We start from the raw sequence: 18,054 nt of genomic DNA on the forward strand, positions 1-18,054 counted from the left end.
TGTCTCTCCATAGTGATGGATATGGTATGTAATAGAGCAGTGGCCTCACTGTTAGTCTGCTCTCAGGCATCAGCCTGTGCTGTCCTGTTAGTCTCTGTTGTAAAATCTTCTAAATTAGACACAAACTTATTTGGTTATCCATATATGCAGTCTTGGCCAGCACTAATATATTCTCTGGAATTTTAGTTTGTATAAATCAGTGAACATCTTCCTACAAAATATTTCCAGTTAGGTTTGGAAATGTGACCGAGATAGCAGGCACCCGTGGGTCATAAAAAGCCTTTTGAGCGAGCCACTGCACATCCATACTCACATTCCTACCAGCTCAGAGGACGACCCGAGGGTAATGGCGTGAGGTAACAGAAAATGGCAGCACATAAGGTCGCAAACCTTTGGCCATCACAGTGAGACACACCTGCCCTTTAACACAGAGAGACACAGGGAGGAGTCATAGGTGCACACCTGGACTGTGAGTGTAGCAACAAAATCAACCAGCCTAAGGGGGCAACTTCATAGCATTTATTGAAGCTGATTAGACACTTTTTACATCCAAATTAAATAGAATTTACTTAATCTTAAAGCTGCAACTAATTATTCTGCAGATTATTTTCTCACTTAACTGATTAATTATTTTGTCTTTAAAATATTCATATGTCTTGTTCTGTCCAGACAACAGTCAGATTTTGAAATGTTTAATCAACTGCCAAAACAATTGAAGCTTAATTTTCTATTGATCAATTAATCAACCAGTTGTCACAGCTCGACATTATTTAGATTTTGTCCGTTTATGATCTAGGTGATGTGGTTCTTTTTACTTTGGCCAGTTTGATCCAGTTAAACATACTGTATATGCTATTCTGTGAAGCCTAAAGCCACAGTCCTGTCACATAATCTAACATTACAATCCCACCAGTCCTTTAGTGAAATGGCTTAGCTATATTAAAGGTGCCCTTGTAAACAAGCAAAAGTTGTTTACATTCATTGTTACTCACCATGCATTGTGCATTCAAATATGATACATTTTGTAAAGTTTGATTAGTATTTGCGAAGTTTATTTTTTAAGCATTTAAATCCTGCATTGTTTATATCCATATTTACTAGCTTGCTGTCTTTGTCCCTGCTTTTGTCTGCATGTCTTGGCATGTTACCGCCACCGGTAGATCAGTCGAATAGTGTCAAACAATTGGCAGGACTGTATCACACTGCCCACGTGCATGTATCCTTGTGCACTAAGAAAATACAACAGGGACCCAAAGATAGCTCCATAGCACTACTAAGGTCAAAAGCTTAGTACGGAACCTTTAACTTAATCAGCGTAGTTCATGAAAAGTGTATCATTCTCCAACATGTTGTATAGATTGTGCATACTAATGCCCACTCTCTTTTGACCTCTCATCTCCTGTTTCATTTAACAAGGCAGGACAGCTCTTCATTGTTTCCAACTTTCTGAGGAAGACTAAACACATTCCACATTACTCCTAATTTAGCGTTTATGTGGTGTTTGATTTACTTTTAATAGTTTTAAATTGTGATTTTAAGAGGTCACCCACTTAATTTTAAGACATGGTGCATTTCACCCCACAGACATGGGAAAGGGTTCAATTTACGTGCATAAAAGGTATTGACTCCTTAATCAAACAAGCCTGGATTTTACTGAGGCTGAACAATCAAATCATTAGCAACATTTGAAACTAGAATACACCCAGAAAATGAATACCTCCAGCATGGCTGAACAATGATGTAAATTTACTTTATTAATAGAAAAGATGCATTCAAAGAAACAGTCATACTGATTAGCTAATAGTGGCCACAGTTTTAAATAATGCCTGAGTTATGTCTAGGAATATTTAGGTTTTGGGGTTACAGACATTTAAGTATATCACCTGTGGCCCTGTTGCAGTATCACTCAGATTTGACATTTTCACATGTCATAAAATATTGGTTCCAGCTACCCTGTGAAGAGTTATAGAGGTTTGTAAGAAATTGGCCAGGATTTTAGATTACCTGACCCAAGTTTAGGTAGACCATTTGGGATATCAAAAACCACATGAGTAACTTTTTCAGGCCAATCCAGATGTAAAATGTCAGTAAAGATGGTGTAAAGACTGAATGAAATGAAAACAAGTAACAGAGAATAATTAAAAGTAAATAAGCAAAATGGTCAAATTACAGAAGATTTGTTTGATCACCAATGAGCATGATCTTCCTTGAACCAAGGAACTGAGGAAAACAGAATTTTGGCTTAGAAGAAGCATAAAACTTATTTTTCACTAGCTTAAGCTTCCCACAAAGTTTTAATTTAAAATCTGTTAAGAGGCGCTTGAGTTATCCTGTTAACCAACAAACAGACTAAACTAAAAACAACAAACAAACCAAAAACAAACCGTACTTCTGTACTTCCTTGGCGTAGGTAATAAATCACACAGACAGTGCAATCATATTTCCTGGAGCTAAATCATTATGATATTTGGATGTCTTGGCCAATAAATATTTGTAATAACTAAGCTTCAAGCATCACTATCCTGAGCTTCCCCTTCCTGTGGATCAATGTTAAATTAGCCATGAATTCTGTGTGAGTTCTTACTTGTTTATACAATGTAAACCAAACAAACCTAAACCATTGTAGCAACAATTGTAATGAGAATTATCAATGCGATCCAATGTGGGATATGAAGTCATTAGTTTTCTTGGCTTGCAGATGTTTTGTAGAAAATGCATAATGAGCCGCACGTTATATTTATGTGAAGAATATCTGTCATGCAGCATTATAGAGGATATTTCCAACACAACGCAGACAGATGCTGCCTTAAATAAATGTTTCCTTTTGGCAGTTTTAACCTGGTTTGTTAGAGATTTTATTTACCATCAGTGTAAAGATCCAACCCAGGAAAGACTTTTTCTAGATTTGACTGTTGCCTAATTCTTTCTAATACTCTTACTGTATGCTGTTGTTTGTTAGTAGTTGCTGTGAGCAACCAGGACACAGCTGAGACAGAAAGTGGAATCATCCTCCCTGCGTGCTGCCATGTTAGGAGTTGCCCAGAGTTCTGAATAATGAGGCCGTCGTCTGGTTTACTTTGTCAGTTGCTCCTGTGATTTGAGTCAAACACCACATCATACAGTACAGTCATCGAATGAGAGCTTCTTCTCCTGGGAGATAATTGGTGTTGTAGGAGAATAATCAGAAACAGCTTGTCATCCTGTGTGTGTGTGTGTGTCAAAACTATTTTACTGACTTGCACATAAACCTTTATTTACCTTCAGGGTGAGAGTGTTATAGATTCTGTTGATGCCTGTTATATCAGAGCATGATCTGTGCACAGAGCTACACACTCGGAAGAAGCCATAAACTGTGTCAATGGAGTCATAACCTCCGCCTGAACTGAGCTGAAGTCAGACAGACTTATTTCACTCCTACCTGACACTACTGAATTAGCTCAGTGCCCTGATGGATTACCTGAGGCGTGACCTGAGGTGTTAGTTGTGATGAGTCTGTCCAAAGCCATCTGGGGCCCCACTAGAGTTATTGCCTGGCGGTTATCGGCTGAAAGCAGACACTGACAGGGTGTGTTGTGGCAAAACATCAGCACTAAAGGTGTTTTTTGTTTAACATTTGCAAGTTTGAATTCTTACTCAGAGGAAAAAATGTTGGAAGGGTTACCTTCTTGCACAGAAAGATAAGACTATGAGTGAGTCCTTGGAGCATAAAAATTTCATATAAAAGTCAGTAAGAGTCATCATGATGTACTGGTTTTGAATCCACCTTATCATAGATATTTCTGATTGCACTAGAAATCCAATTAACTTTGTCTTTATGCAATGATATGAAGAGCTAATTTCAGACATCTGAAATCCCAGACTATGACACACATGTGAGGACCAAATGCATTAATATTAATTCAGCTGTTTGCCAAGGACATTACATTATATGGAAAGAATTTTACATGATGTCTTTTTCAGAAAATTAACCATTTTAGATAATCCAAAACTCTAATAGAGAAATGTAGTTCTCTTGCTTTTCTAATTGACTGAATGAGATATACATCCTTCAGACAGACAGATTTGAAATTGTTACAGTTTTACCAAAGTAATCGCTGACACCTTATTAATTTAAATAGGCCAGATAACGAAACCTAATTATATCAGTTCTTGTCTCTTACGAGTTCAAAAGAGTTTTAAGTTTGGTCTGCAATCCAGTAAGGTAAAATGATCTCCTAGCTAAATAAGTCTTCTCTGGGAGTGCTGCTGTGCTTTAGTTGCAAACTTTATGCTCTTGCACAAAGTGATACTAGTTCATTATCATCTCACAGGCATCTTCCTCACACAGTTGACAGACAGCTTGTAATTCACCTTGAGAAATGATTTGGAGAAATGTTTTCGTGATAACTGGCACATTCTGGTGTTGAAAATTGGTGTTCTGCCTTACTGATTCAGTTAAGACTGTAGATCTGTTGATATGTCTCTGTTGCTGATGGGTTTCATATTTCTCTGGGTCTTATGTGAACACTGTCTTGTATTGGAGATTCTGGCTCAGATCATCTTTTTGCCTTTTGGTTCAGTGAAGTGTATTCTTAATCCCGCTCTCCTTCTCCCTCAGCTGTTGCCCGAACACTTGTCAGTCATCTTGATGTGCTGTCTACAATGAAACAGCCTCTAGCCTGAGGCCAAGGTAACTGGCATTGATAAAGGCAAAATAAGCTGAAGGTGAGGACAGGGAATCTGCAGTAAAAAAGAAGCAAGCCTCGTGTTCAGGATGGTTTCTGAGCTGATCTTGCAATCAGGTTTTACTCCTTTCTGATAATGTTATTATCTGTTTAAAAGCCTGTTTTGAAGCAAATTGTTTGGGAGTGACACACACAGGCATAGTTTAGTAATTCAGAAGTTATCCTGTATTTGTATTTCAAAAACTTGTATATTACACAATTTCAAAATTTAACTTGAGCTTGCATGTAGCTTCAAACAAAGGGAGAACTGTACAACATGCATACAGTTCAGTTTGCTAACAGTGTTATGCTCTATTAAACTTAGAAAAACTGCCCTTAAGGAAGAGACTGCAGGTTCAAATGTAAATACAATAAACATTAAAACACTAAACCCTTCAAATGTGTGAATTTGAAAAACTTTTTCTGAAAGCTGACACTCTAAAATGGTGCCTGTGTTTCTTCAAAGTACGCAATATGTCGATTGGTCACATCAGTCTTATCCACAGTAATCCCCTTGGAGTCAAGAGTTCATGGAGGATTGATGCATCTCTGATGCTATGTCAGACATGTGCTTTTTATTTGGTCACCAGGCAGTCCACGCTGCCTTATCAGCATAGCAGAACCAGAACCACTTTTCAATAGTTTTCAAGCTCACGTTGTTTGTTTATAGCCAAATCTCCACCCAGTATTATAAAACAGAAAAACCTCAGAAAGTTTTCATCTCTCCGCTGAAGGAACCAGGTTCTTATTTGAATTTTCTTTGACTTAGTTTGTACTTGCCACAACAGAGGCAATAGTTTTTCAGTGTCCATAGACTACTACTACTACAGAGCTGGATATTGCTTGTTGTTCAAACACAAGCTTTGTGTGAATCTTACACATCCACTGTTTTACATGTTGAAAATCAAATAAAATCCATTCAAGCCAATTTAATTTATATCTCCCCAAAGCATACCAGACCCTCTGTCCTTAAACTCTTGATTCAGTCAAGAAAAAACTCCCAAAGGAACGAAGGAAAATTAATGTACAAAAATGGACAAAATCATGGACAAAATAATCTATCTAATCTGAAAAGTTATGCGTGTCTTTAACTGTGCAAAAACAATGTGTTTTTTCTGAAAACCTTTACCAAAATTGCATGATTTTAAATCAGGAAATATCCCATCAAAACAAACAAACAAACAAACAAACAAAAAAAGACTAAAAAAAGGGCACAGATTTTAACTCTCAGTTTTGGATGTTCTGTACAACAGACACAGTTTTCCAGACCTTTACAGTTTCTGTTTTTAGCTCCTCTAAACCATGATCTTTTGGTGGCAATGAACCCTATTAGATAAGTTTCCTTACCCTTAACATTCAGTATCAACATTTTCCACCTTATCTCAGTAGTATGTCAGTGCCAAGTTGCTATTAATATGGCATTTTTGGTGTTCCTGGAGATTGCATTAAATTAAACAGATTTTACCTTCCTCTAAATCATCAAATGTAGGAAATGTTTAGGTTTCAGTGAACAGAAGTGAAAAATACTAGATATCACATATTATTTCTATAATTGTGAGGTAAGCTGCTTTTCATTAGCTATCCACAGAACTTATGAATCATTATTATTATTTGGACCAGCCTCAGTCTTTTTTGAAATACCACAGTAATCTTTCATTGAGAATTAGATCTGATAGAAGTCCAGTGCCAGCAGGATTGTGGTGAGTTCATTTCCTCCATGTGCAGCGTGGGAGGAGAAGGAGGAGGAGGAGGGTGGGGGTACCTCGGGGGGCTGCAGAGGGGCAGTGGTCTTGGAGGAGTTAAGAATGACACGCAATTAATCAGCCCAAGTAGACGACCGATATCACCTCACTGTGGAGGCTGGAATAGAGGCCCGTCTGTACTGAACAGCTGCACGAGGAAACCGGCCCTTTGCCTTTCTTAGACATGTGGACGGAGGGAGGAAGGGTGAGAGAGTGAAGCAGTGAGAGTGAAAGAGAGAGAGAGAGTGAGTGTGTGTGTATATGTGTGTGTGTGAGGCCACTTACAGATGGGATGGAGGAGGGGAGGAGGCGATGAAGAGGAAGAGAAAAAAAATGAAGGTTTTAACAGCCTACCCACATCTGTTTATTTAGAAAAGAAACCATTGTGTCATTCAGTTATTCTAACAACCTACACCAGGGCCAATGTTAGTCCCACAATGACGGCTTTTTAAATACACAGTTTACACTCCTATGAAGTGGCCTCATAACTGCGTTGGAGCCTCAGGAACGTGCCAAATGGGGGAACATGCTAGGGTTTCACATTCCCACTAGCACTACTTGACGTCTCTATAGCGGACTGTGATGCCAGAGTTTGGCCGGGGGAGATCTGGTGGGGGCCATTTGTCTTGGTCTTGTGTGCTTTTTCTGGGTCTAATCTCTTAAATTGGTACTCGAGGTTTGGAGGCCTGCCAAAAAAACTGCAGGGGGTTCTGGGACACAAGTTTGAAAGCCGTGCGAGATGGTTGAGATGGTTTTCTGCTGTGTGTTTGGCTGTTTAGATATCTTATGGACTATGCACTCAGACACTTGGTAGAATAAATGTTACAGATGCAGAGAGGTTCAGTGGAATGTGTTTCTTTTTAAATTATTTCCAAACTAGTATTCTAAGTTACACAATACAAAAAGAGCCCTATTTCCAGACAAGTGTATTGATACTGGACAAATCCACAAATCCAAACCCCAGATTGCATGCAATGTGACTAAGATTTTTTTATGTTCAATGCCAAGGTGTTTAAAGTTTTCATTTTCTACAACACAGAAGCAAGGCAACTATGCCATGGTTGAGGATAGAAATGAGTGTGGTAGTTCGGGTTATGCTGGTTAGGGTTCTGCAACAAAAACAAATAATTAATATTTTTATGACGCTTTATCAAATGACAATGGAAAACAATGTGACAAAGTGAAAGGGGTCACTTGTACTGACCTGCAGAGAATGATCATCTGAATCTGCAGCTTGCCTCATCTTTACTGTTGTCTTTACTGTTTCGTGGTCCAGCCTGCAACTTTACTGTCTTGGTCCAGTCTCACTGGTCTCATAGCATCGTTTTTGGCCACAGCAGGAAGTTGTCTGTTCTCTCTGGTCCAGATGTCCACTGTACACTACCTGGTCATCACCAAACAGCAGACAGACAGACACAGTAAACACCTAGCTATTTAGCTGCTAAAAAGCTACATATTTCCCACAAGGACTGGTAGAGACCAAAAGTTAAAAGAGGCAATTATTGGATTTAAATTTCCCAGTGGCCAGAAACATGACTCTAAATGAACGTTACGATATCTCAGTGTTATGATTATAAATTTTGTTAGGTTGCTAACATTGGCTAATTCATAGGACAATGGGATGTCATTGGTTTTCCAAATAATAAATCATAAACCAGAGAACGCAAGTAGCTATCATCAGTATGGGACATAATAATTGTAACAGGGTGCAAACTCTGGTCTCCTGTATAAAACCAAAGGTGCCACATGCCCACCCACCACGCCAACCTCCACGCCCTTGCTCTCTGCCTTGCCACATATAGCACACAACTTCCTGCAAGGGCATGGAACTTTGGCATTGGACAGTAGATCGTGACCTGCAGAATCATCTGTTATCAACACAATTCATGGGATACTGATGCTCTGACAGTGTGTTCTACTATCATGTAGGGCGGGGTGTTGAACCTCAATACCAAAATGTGTCTATAGTATCAAGTTTTAAGAACTTGCACATTAACTGTTTGGTCAGATTTTTAGTCATGTTTAGTTATTATTTTGTAAGCTTTCCCACTTGCATATTTTATCAAGGCAAAGTTTAGATTTATGCCATGTTTATATTCCTGGATTCATGCTATTCATGCATTAGACTAGTGTTGACTTGAGTAAAGGTTTTCTAGGTTTAGTTTGTGTGAATAATTTTTGCAGGTGTGCAGTGTTTACTACCACAAGTCTTTGTTACTGCTCTCTATAACAAAGCTGAGCTTTTCATCAACAGCAGATCAGGAATGTTTAGCACTTGTGGTCAAACTGATTATGTATATGTATGCTTTGTTGTGTTTTTATATTGTTGCATTCTTTCTTGCTGCGCTCCATGTTTGGGAGATTAAGGTCATATGTCTGTGTCAGGGGGTTAGATCTTTATTGGTTGGTCCATATGTGCTGGTGTTTGTCTGCAGTGATATGAAAGGCCTTTGGGCCTGTATAAACAGCCGCTCATACAGGCTGATGGCTGAGCAGCATATGTTGCAACAGCTGCTTGTGTGATATGTGGTGTGTGGAGGCCATGTAGAAATTCACAGAGGTCTGTCAGGGTGAATACTGTAGAAGTTACCTGGATGTAATTACAGTTCTAAAACCACACTGGTAGTTTTCTGGTAGTTGACATAACAGTGAGATGAGTGTTTTTCCTCCCATTTCTTTTTTCCATAATTTTATTATTTATTTTTTTTGCTACCAGCAGAGTCAGAATTTTGAGAATTAGTGGAGAGAGAGGTGGGGAATGAAAGGTCTGAGACCTGATGTGAACCAGGGACCATATGGATCAAGATCAGCGCCTTACACCCAAGGCCACCATGGTACATGAACCCATGTCTTTTTACATTTTATTTTATTTTGACTCCTTGCTTTTTCTTCTAAAACACATTTGGATATTTGGCAGTTTTAGTTGCTTTCTAAACAAAGTTGGTCAATCAGAGTTTAAATTCATCATTTCATTATTCCACATAAATTCCCAGGAATTATTTTTGAGAGTTTGTGTCATGAAATGTGTAGATCAGATGATGGTGAATCTTGTAGAAATTATAGTGCAGCGGACTGTGCTAACAAGGTTAGGAAGATCAGTGCGTGTTTGACATGATGGATGACTTTAATCTTACTGATTAAAGGAACACACCCCCTCCATAACACTTCATTTAACATTTTACCCAGGATAGCAGGATTTTGAAGAAGGGGTCCACCTACTCATTATGGTTACTTTCTAAACACAATAGGAAAGGAAGTTTGAATTTCCCACCCCATCAAACTCTAGGGAAAAAAGTAAATGGTGTTTATTCCCTGAAAACTGTATTGCATCAGTGTTGTGAAAAGAGACAATGTGTCATTTCATCCTGCAGGGGATTTTCTCATAATCACCATCCCAAGCAATTTCCAGGGATTCATGACTTTTGTAGCTGAAGCACTCTAGCAATGGTAAAAATAGGTGGTTTATTTATGGCTCTCTGCCATTTTCTGCCAACTTGTACGGTTGTAATCACTTGTGCGTCACTCTGCAGTTCCAAACCGAACAAGTGAACGTAAATCCCCGGAAGCAGACGGACAAAACAGAGGCAAATTAATAGGCAGACATGAGGAAGGAAATGAATCCTTAATCTTGTTTGGTTACGTTCCAAATAACTTATCACTTGCCATTATCGCTTCTCTGAAATCCCAAAGAGGAAGCAATTTGAATGGATAGTTCCTGCCAACTCATTTCCTGTATTCTGATATTTCCTTTTTCAGACAGCACGGTGCAGGGCCCACTGCTGCTGATCTGCACTGCTGGGAATCAGCTCTCTCCGTAACAACACAACTCTAAGCAGCACTTCAACTACAGCAGATCTGTGACCAGTACTGGTCTCAGAATGTTTAAAATATGGCATTAGAAATGTCTTTACTGTAGGATTTTTTTTGAGAGACACTGATAGCACAGTCTGGTGATCAGTTTATTTTCAGACTTAAAGTAACAATCTCAAGAAAGTTCTTACACTCAAGTCATTTGTGACATTTTTTAAAAGATTAACTCTATTGACCTGAATTCCATGCAAAATCAAACTGCGAAACATATAAAAATAGGTTAAAGACACAGATATTTTACATATTAGCTTACCTGTTGGCAATGCTTGGGTCTTGTAAAATATAGAAGTATGTTTTTATTTCAGTCAACTTAATTTAATAGCCTGGTATGATGTGAACTTCACTAGCTCTCATTTCTCTGAACATCAGCAGGGGATGGTTTTAATATCATTATGTTTGTCCCTTAATTGGACTGTTGCGGCACAAACTCGGATTTAATTGAGCCCTCAAAGTAACAACGCTCAGCTCTCAGTGCAGCACATCTGGTTTAAACATACAGCTGTTGGCAAAGACAAAAGTGTTGGATGATTCGATCAGCTCTTTATTTTTTTCTCCTTCTGTAAGTGTTTAGGATGAAAGATTTTTATGTGGTTGATGAGTTTTTAAACAGCCTTTTCTCCCAAAGGTCTTAATTTAATCCATTTTCAAAATATGCAAATTATTATGGACTCTGAAAGGCAAAACTGCTGCATTATTAACACTAAATGCAGTAAAAAAGATGAATGAATGGATACCTCACTTGCATGGTGGTGTTGCCTCTGTTTTATATTACAGTTGTTTTAAAAGCACTTGAAACAATGAGGACTTTGGTGTTTGGAAATCTTTTGTCAGAGCACACAGTGTTTCCATTCTTTGTGCTGGAGGGAAAAGCAGTAGAGGGACTCCTGAAGTATTGAGTTCCCTGTATCCATCATTTTCGGCGAGTTGGGACCTTGGAATAGTGCCAGCAGCGTCTGTGCTAGCCAGCCGTAACTGACATTGAGTGCATTGTTTGCAGTGGGAAGCTCACGGCTGTGGCCTAAAGGTACATTCCTGAGATCAGAATGCTGTTTGAAACACAAACAGCCTTTGTGCCCTCGCTCCTCTCTTTCCCTGACTCCCTCATCCACATCAAGCCTCAAGAACTAAACTGCCTCCTCCCGCTCATGTGTCAACATGTGGGCTATCATTTTACTCACACCCACACACACACACACACACACACACATACGTACACACAGTCATGTGTCATTTTGATGATGAGGTCCAGGCAGGTATCTAAGGGTGACTGTCTAAGCTCTTGGAAAGTTGTAGAGTCAAAACTTTTTCTAAAACAGACAAAATATTCTGATTTTTACTGACCTTTTTGATGGTCACAGAAAGAAATATAAAAACACACATGAGGGCTGCTTTAAGAAGAGCTGTAGCTCATAAACTTTTGGCTTTCCCTTACAGCATTCTGGTCTGTTTATTCATACTGTTAAGTTTGAATTATGTGTTTGTGGTAGCAGATTAGTCTTGGCAGCATTGATTAGAATCAGCAAATGTCTGCTAACCTTAAGCTCTGCTTGTCTCTGTGAATAAGGATGTTTACGTGAGAAATATTGTTGAAACAATTCAACAGAAAATATTTGTTGGAACAATTTTGGTAATTGTTTATGATTTTTTTTTTAAGGAAAAAAACATAAAAATCTCTAGTTTCAGCCTCTCAAATGTGAAGATATGCTGGTTTTAGCTGATGGTTGGAAAAAAACAAGACATATGAATATGCCAAATTGGTAAACTATGATGGACACTTTTCAAAGTTTTCAGACATGTTATTGACAGAACAACTAATTGGTTAATAGAGAAAATCATCAACATAATAAAATAATTGTTGGTTGCAGCTGTTTTGAGGATTTAAGAGTGTGTATTTTGTCATAGCTGTGGTTGAGGTCCTTCCAGTCAGTATCAATAAATATGCAAAAACTCTCTCCTTAAACTAGACAACAGAAAACTATGATTCAAACCTGTGGGAGACAAATTTCCTGGCTGTGAAAACTATTGAAAACATGAGTATAAACTGAGGTGTGAATCACCACCAACACAGAATTCATTTTCTTTAATTATAGTACAAATAATACACATTAAAACATTGAAAAATTGCTATTTGCAGTGTACGTTGCTTTTCTATGCTCTTTGTTGTTCAGTGACATATACCAATGGATAACTAGAGTATGTAGAGTTTGTTAGAAATATTTATGTCTGTAAAATGAAAGTAAACTGTAGATTTTGGTATCCATCCCTCAGAATCAAAGAGCCTACCTACTCTCAATCACAGAAGAAGCAGAGGTTTCCAATTTTACCACAAATATCCACAACCACAAATTCTCTCTGCTCACATTTATTACCTGTTGCCCTAACATCTTGACACCTACATCATACTGCTAAGCTACTGGAGATGGAAAAAAAATCACAAACTGACACATAAGCAACTCATTCAGGTTTAGCTGATAATAGAATGACTACTCAATGAAGGATTAATGGCAGATCACGTGTTAAGGCAAGACACAGCAAATAAAAGTGCTGGAGTGCTCTGATTCACCGGCTTAACATTTGACAGTGGAAGATGTAGTTCAATAATATGAGGGAAGTTAGCCTTAATGAGAGATTATATTAAATAATGTTCACCGAGTGCCCTGTTATAGCACAATTAATTTGTACTCAACTGCTCTGCTGAGGAAGAGTTAATAGGATGTGGATGATTAAATTATCAGTGAGGATGCTGCACAGATCGTTAGCATGAAGTTGTGGGGTTCAATTTATTATTGAACAGCAGCACAGTCACAGTGTCATTACCCATTATCTACAGGAAATCATGGCATAAAAAAGTTGTGTTTATTCCAGCTGGAGACCTTTTGTTACATGTCTTTCCTCTTCTGTCTCCTCTCATTTTCTGTCAGCTCTCTAACTTTGGATAAAGAAGAAAGCCCCAATACCACTTTAAAATGCATGTAGGCTATAAAGTGCATACCCTTAATATTTTAAAAATTAACCCACAAATTCAAATAATTAAAAAAAAATAATTAAAAAAAGATGGGACATAACATGTCAGAAGCCATTTTAATAGAACAATGTAGCTCTTATTGTAATGCAGATATAGTCAAGAGATTGCATTAAGTACTGCAAATGAAACATCATGAACCAAACCTGAATTTGTACATTTATAATTTTTAAAGATGTAAATCAATAAATAATGATCAAACATGGCGAAAATAAGTGTAATAGATAATAAACAGAGAGGACAGCTCTCTCTAAAAATGAACTCCATCACACTTCTCTGTGAATGGAAAAACAACACTTGACTATTGCTCAAATCAAAATATTTATTCATTAAAGACATCAGATGAGGTATAACAACTCACCAGCCATTTAAACAACCCCATCTTTTTTTTATTATCCTATGTGTCATAATGCCAAAGAAGATTGATGAGAGACCAGGTTCTAAAAAAAATTATAAATCAAAGCCACTTATCATAACATGGACAGGTATCGACAAAATATTCATGAAAACCGTGGGGTTCACTTTGGGGGAAACACTTTAGGATGTACATTGAGGAATTTTTACGTTCATAAAACGTGGTTCAATTTACTTCCCATTGTGCTTAAGTCCTCTCCCCACTAAACTTACTCTCCAACACATTCATCCCTCCTCACCTTGTATATCTCAAACCCATCTTCCTCCCACCCTAAACTCCCGCCCATCACTACGTAGAAACCCACAACAATTGGCCCAACCAATGAGAGGCACCGCGCTAATGTGTGGAGAGGGGGGCTGAGGAACAGAAAGACAAATGCTCAAAGGGGAGAGAGTAGAGGACCACTTTGCGACCCATAAGGGTTGTTGTTTTTCCCCATGCGCTACTTGTTTGCACTCCCGTTCGCACAAGGACTGCTAAATGATCCAGCGCAGTCTCCTGAAGGACTCTCGGGACTTGTCCGGCTTCGCGTTTTGGTGGAGATCCGCTAGGAGAGAGCTCGCAACGGGGAATCGCTGAGCTGGAGGCAGTTTGTTGCAAGAACTCAGAGAATCACGGCGATGGAATAAGCCGCTGCAGAAACTCCTCCTAACTTATGGAGAACCTTTCTTTTCTTAATCTTGCGAGTTTCTATTTTAGTTTTCGCAGCAATCATGTATGGATAACGGGAGGTTCGCTCAAGAATCCGGCTCATATGGGTCAACGTTGACGGGTTTATGGAGCCGGGATTACACAGTGCACTGCCAGCCTGTTGAACGCCCACACACGGGCCTATCACACACCATCTGCCTCGGAATAAATAACAGTCTCCGGTGAAGACACGATCCATGGAAGTAGTGTAGAAGTTTTACATATGACAGTGCTGTGAGTTTCACCGTTCTCCTGCAGCCAGAACAATGGCAACCCCTGGCGCACTGGCACGGACCGTCTGCAGATCCGTTTCGACTCTTAGTTGTGTGCTTCTGTTTTTGGGCTACTTCTCCGTGGCCTCGCCGTCCCACAGTCGGCGGCTGATATGCTGGCAAGCCATCATGAACTGCCAAGCCGAGCCCGAGTGCAATTACGCGTACGAACACTACACGCGCGCGTGTGGCCCCGTGCTGAGCGGGGAGAGGAAGAAGTGTCCCAGCCACTGCATCTCCTCGCTCGTCCAGCTCAACCTGACCAAAAACGGGCCGGCTCTGGAGGACTGCAGCTGCGCCCACGACGTGATTTGCACGAGCACCAAACGGGCCATCGAGCCCTGCCTGCCCAGGACTACCAGCACTGGCTGCACGGAAGCCCGGCGCCAGTGCGAGAGAGACCAGCAGTGCAGCTCCGCGATGCACGATTATTTGAACCACTGCGGGAAACTTTTCAGCGGGGCGGTCTGCACGAACGCCTGCCGGAACGTGATAGCGAATATGCGTAAAATACCCAAGGGTCAGCAGCTGGACACTTGTATGTGTGACGGGACGGAGAGAGCCATCTGCGAGTTTGTCAAGAACAGCATGAAGGCGCTGTGCTTCGACTCCACCGAGAGGTACGAAGGCAGCGGCGACGATGGCTACGACCAAGAGTACGACGACGACTCGACGGATGAGGACTATCCGCAGGAGCCGGAGAATGGAGCCTCTCTTCCAGCGGCCCACTGTGTTTTGACCCTGCTGGCATCCATTTTGGCTCTATTGCTCCTTATTTAATCCCCGGGTTCATAATCTGCCCCGACTATTGTCCGGATAAAAGGCAATCTAAACTTTTGTCACTCATTGACCTGCCACTATTGTGAAAGGTTAGAGCCTCAAAGAGTAGAGGAAAGGGTGCTTTGGCGCAGGCCGTGTTTGATTTAAGAGTTTTAGACCCTGAAGGATATCAAATCAGGATATTTCCTATGCAAGTGAAAGCAGAAATATATCGTAAAACTGTTGGAGCTCCAGGGCTGCTCTCTTATCAAACCACACCACTTCTAGGCTCTCCAGATGCTTTGCTTATGTGATAAGCTAAATAGGATTGTCTACTTTCTCACAGTCACAGACTGATAGTAGAGTTGTCATAATAGAAACACAGTTGGTTTGTTTTGGTAACAATGCAACGTTTAATCAGTACATGCTGTGCACTGCCAATCTTTTTTTTTAAAGATATGAACTATTTTTGTATGATAGACTGTTGTCATTTGGCACCTGGCTATCTGATTTACAAGTATTTAATGCTGGAATCTATGAACTTGTAAATATATTAGGAGTTAAAGTGAAACAGTAATTTATTACATGCCACCTAGTTACATCCAAATGTCCATCATGTGAATAAAAGACTGAGAATTCCAGCTTTAAAGGGAAGTTATTTTGACTGTATTCTCTTCAAAGATAATGTACATTGTATATATGTGTATAGCCTATATAGATTTTTTTTCAGAGAATCCTCTATGTTTTAGGCTATGAGATGATTTATTCACTGTATATAGCCTAGAGAAAGAAATGTCTAAATCCACTGTATGATTGCCTCAATGATATACTTTTATAGAAGGCATAAAGGAAACTTGAAGATAATCGCTCTTGACTGTGAGTTGTTTGTTGTTGTTTGCCACATTACTTCCCTGATGGTGTTGTGCAGAGTTACAAAGAGTAAAATGGTTTTTAATGAATTTGAAAACCTTTATAACACAGTTCAGTCAATTTGGGGGTTTTGTAAACAGTGCTGTTTTGCTATAATAGTGGTTGGAAAATAAATGTTGGATCAAATATCACAAGCCCAGACACTTGCAATATGAACAAAAATCAGTCACACTGAGAGAAAAGCATCAGTTTATGCTCTTCTTTTTATTTTCTCAGACGGTTTGTTCTGTCTTTAAGTTACAAAACTGTATGGAGTGACTTGATTTATGCATACAAATCAGTTATTGGTAATAAACATACTGTAAGTCTGATAAGTGTGTGAATCGTTATTTTACACACACTTATCTTTAGTTCTTCAAATCCCATTACACTTTGCATAATGGTTAAGATCAGCTGTGCATGAAATAACTCACTTCAAGTATAAAAGCAGCTTATTTTATTCCATAATAGACTGATTTTAAGTGCTATATGTTGGCTATGCTAGTTTGGTTTTACAGTACTTGTTAAGTGGGTTTACTCAGATAAGGTTACACTGTACATTAACCCTGTTGCTCATGAAGTTAAAACTGAAATATCTAATTCAAAAATCTAAACTAACATTATTTTTATATTGGACAGTATGTGGGATAAATAAGGCATTTTTTGGTTGTCATATAAAACGATATGACTGGTCTCTTGCATCTCCAAATACAGCTGTTTAACAAACATTAACTTTTACACTCCTGTTTCTGTAACTACAGTGCAGTATACAGGCTCTGTTAACTGATAGCCTAATGACCTGCATTGTCTTGATTTACCTGGCTGTTGTCAATGGCAGCTGTCGGCCCTCTCTCTCCCTCCACCACCAACACTTTCTGCCTCCAGATAGTGAGGACAGAGTTTACAGTCTTGGGTTGTTAAAGACACAATCTTTTTTTCCCACCACAAATATTTACATGAAATCAGAGAGTTTGATCAATAGATGGATAATTCAAAATTCTGAGTGTCTTACTCCATTGTTTACAAACATTACTAATGTAAACAAACCTCTCACAGCATCATTAACATTAGTGGCTTAATTATAGTTATTAGTACATGTATTTATTTACAGACCTGTCATTCACTGTAGGAGTAATAGCATATTTAAATTCTGTAGGGACAGCTTTGTTTTTGAGTATAAATGATAGCTTTTAATTGGCTGCAGTTATGGTACAAGATGTATTTATTTATTCTCTCAATTAAATACTACATTATACAGCCTCTACTAAAGCTATGTGTGTACTATTGTAGAATTATTACTAGTGTAATTTTCAAGACATCTTGCAGATCATGCCACCCCTCCCTTTGGTCGACTTCAGGGGCTTTAAATCAATGATTTGCTGCAAAATGTTTTATTAGAGGGGGGACAAGGGCCCTCCAGCTGAATGGATGGAGGAGAAGTCGAGTGGCATCTTTGTCATGGAAATGTTAAGCACATAATAGTTGGGTAGCACAATAGGGAGGCACTTCATTCTTTCAGGCTGGCTTGACACCTCTGGAGAGCCGAGCGGCAGGGAAGCATGTGGGAACGATCTGCTGCCGCTTGGGTCTCAAACCTCCTCTGCAAGAAAACGAAGAGAAGAAGAAAACACATGACAGGCTTGGCGAGAGATGTTTTATCTTGAACCCTCAC

The 18,054-nt window shown here is 39.2% G+C and overlaps 1 protein-coding gene and 1 long non-coding RNA gene across 2 annotated transcripts in view; both read left to right on the forward strand.

Moving 5' to 3' along the window:
* LOC108881468 (uncharacterized) overlaps positions 1-18,054 on the forward strand; it is a 103,558-nt gene that overhangs the window by 40,187 nt on the left and 45,317 nt on the right. The gene's annotated exons all lie outside the window — the stretch shown is intronic.
* Positions 14,073-16,337, forward strand: gas1a (growth arrest-specific 1a). Its single transcript, XM_018673256.2, has one exon. The coding sequence runs from the start codon at positions 14,709-14,711 to the stop codon at positions 15,492-15,494; it is 786 nt and encodes a 261-aa protein (XP_018528772.1). The 5' UTR covers positions 14,073-14,708; the 3' UTR covers positions 15,495-16,337.

The sequence above is a fragment of the Lates calcarifer genome, linkage group LG13 (assembly GCF_001640805.2).
Source record: "Lates calcarifer isolate ASB-BC8 linkage group LG13, TLL_Latcal_v3, whole genome shotgun sequence".
Lineage (NCBI taxonomy): Eukaryota > Metazoa > Chordata > Actinopteri > Centropomidae > Lates > Lates calcarifer.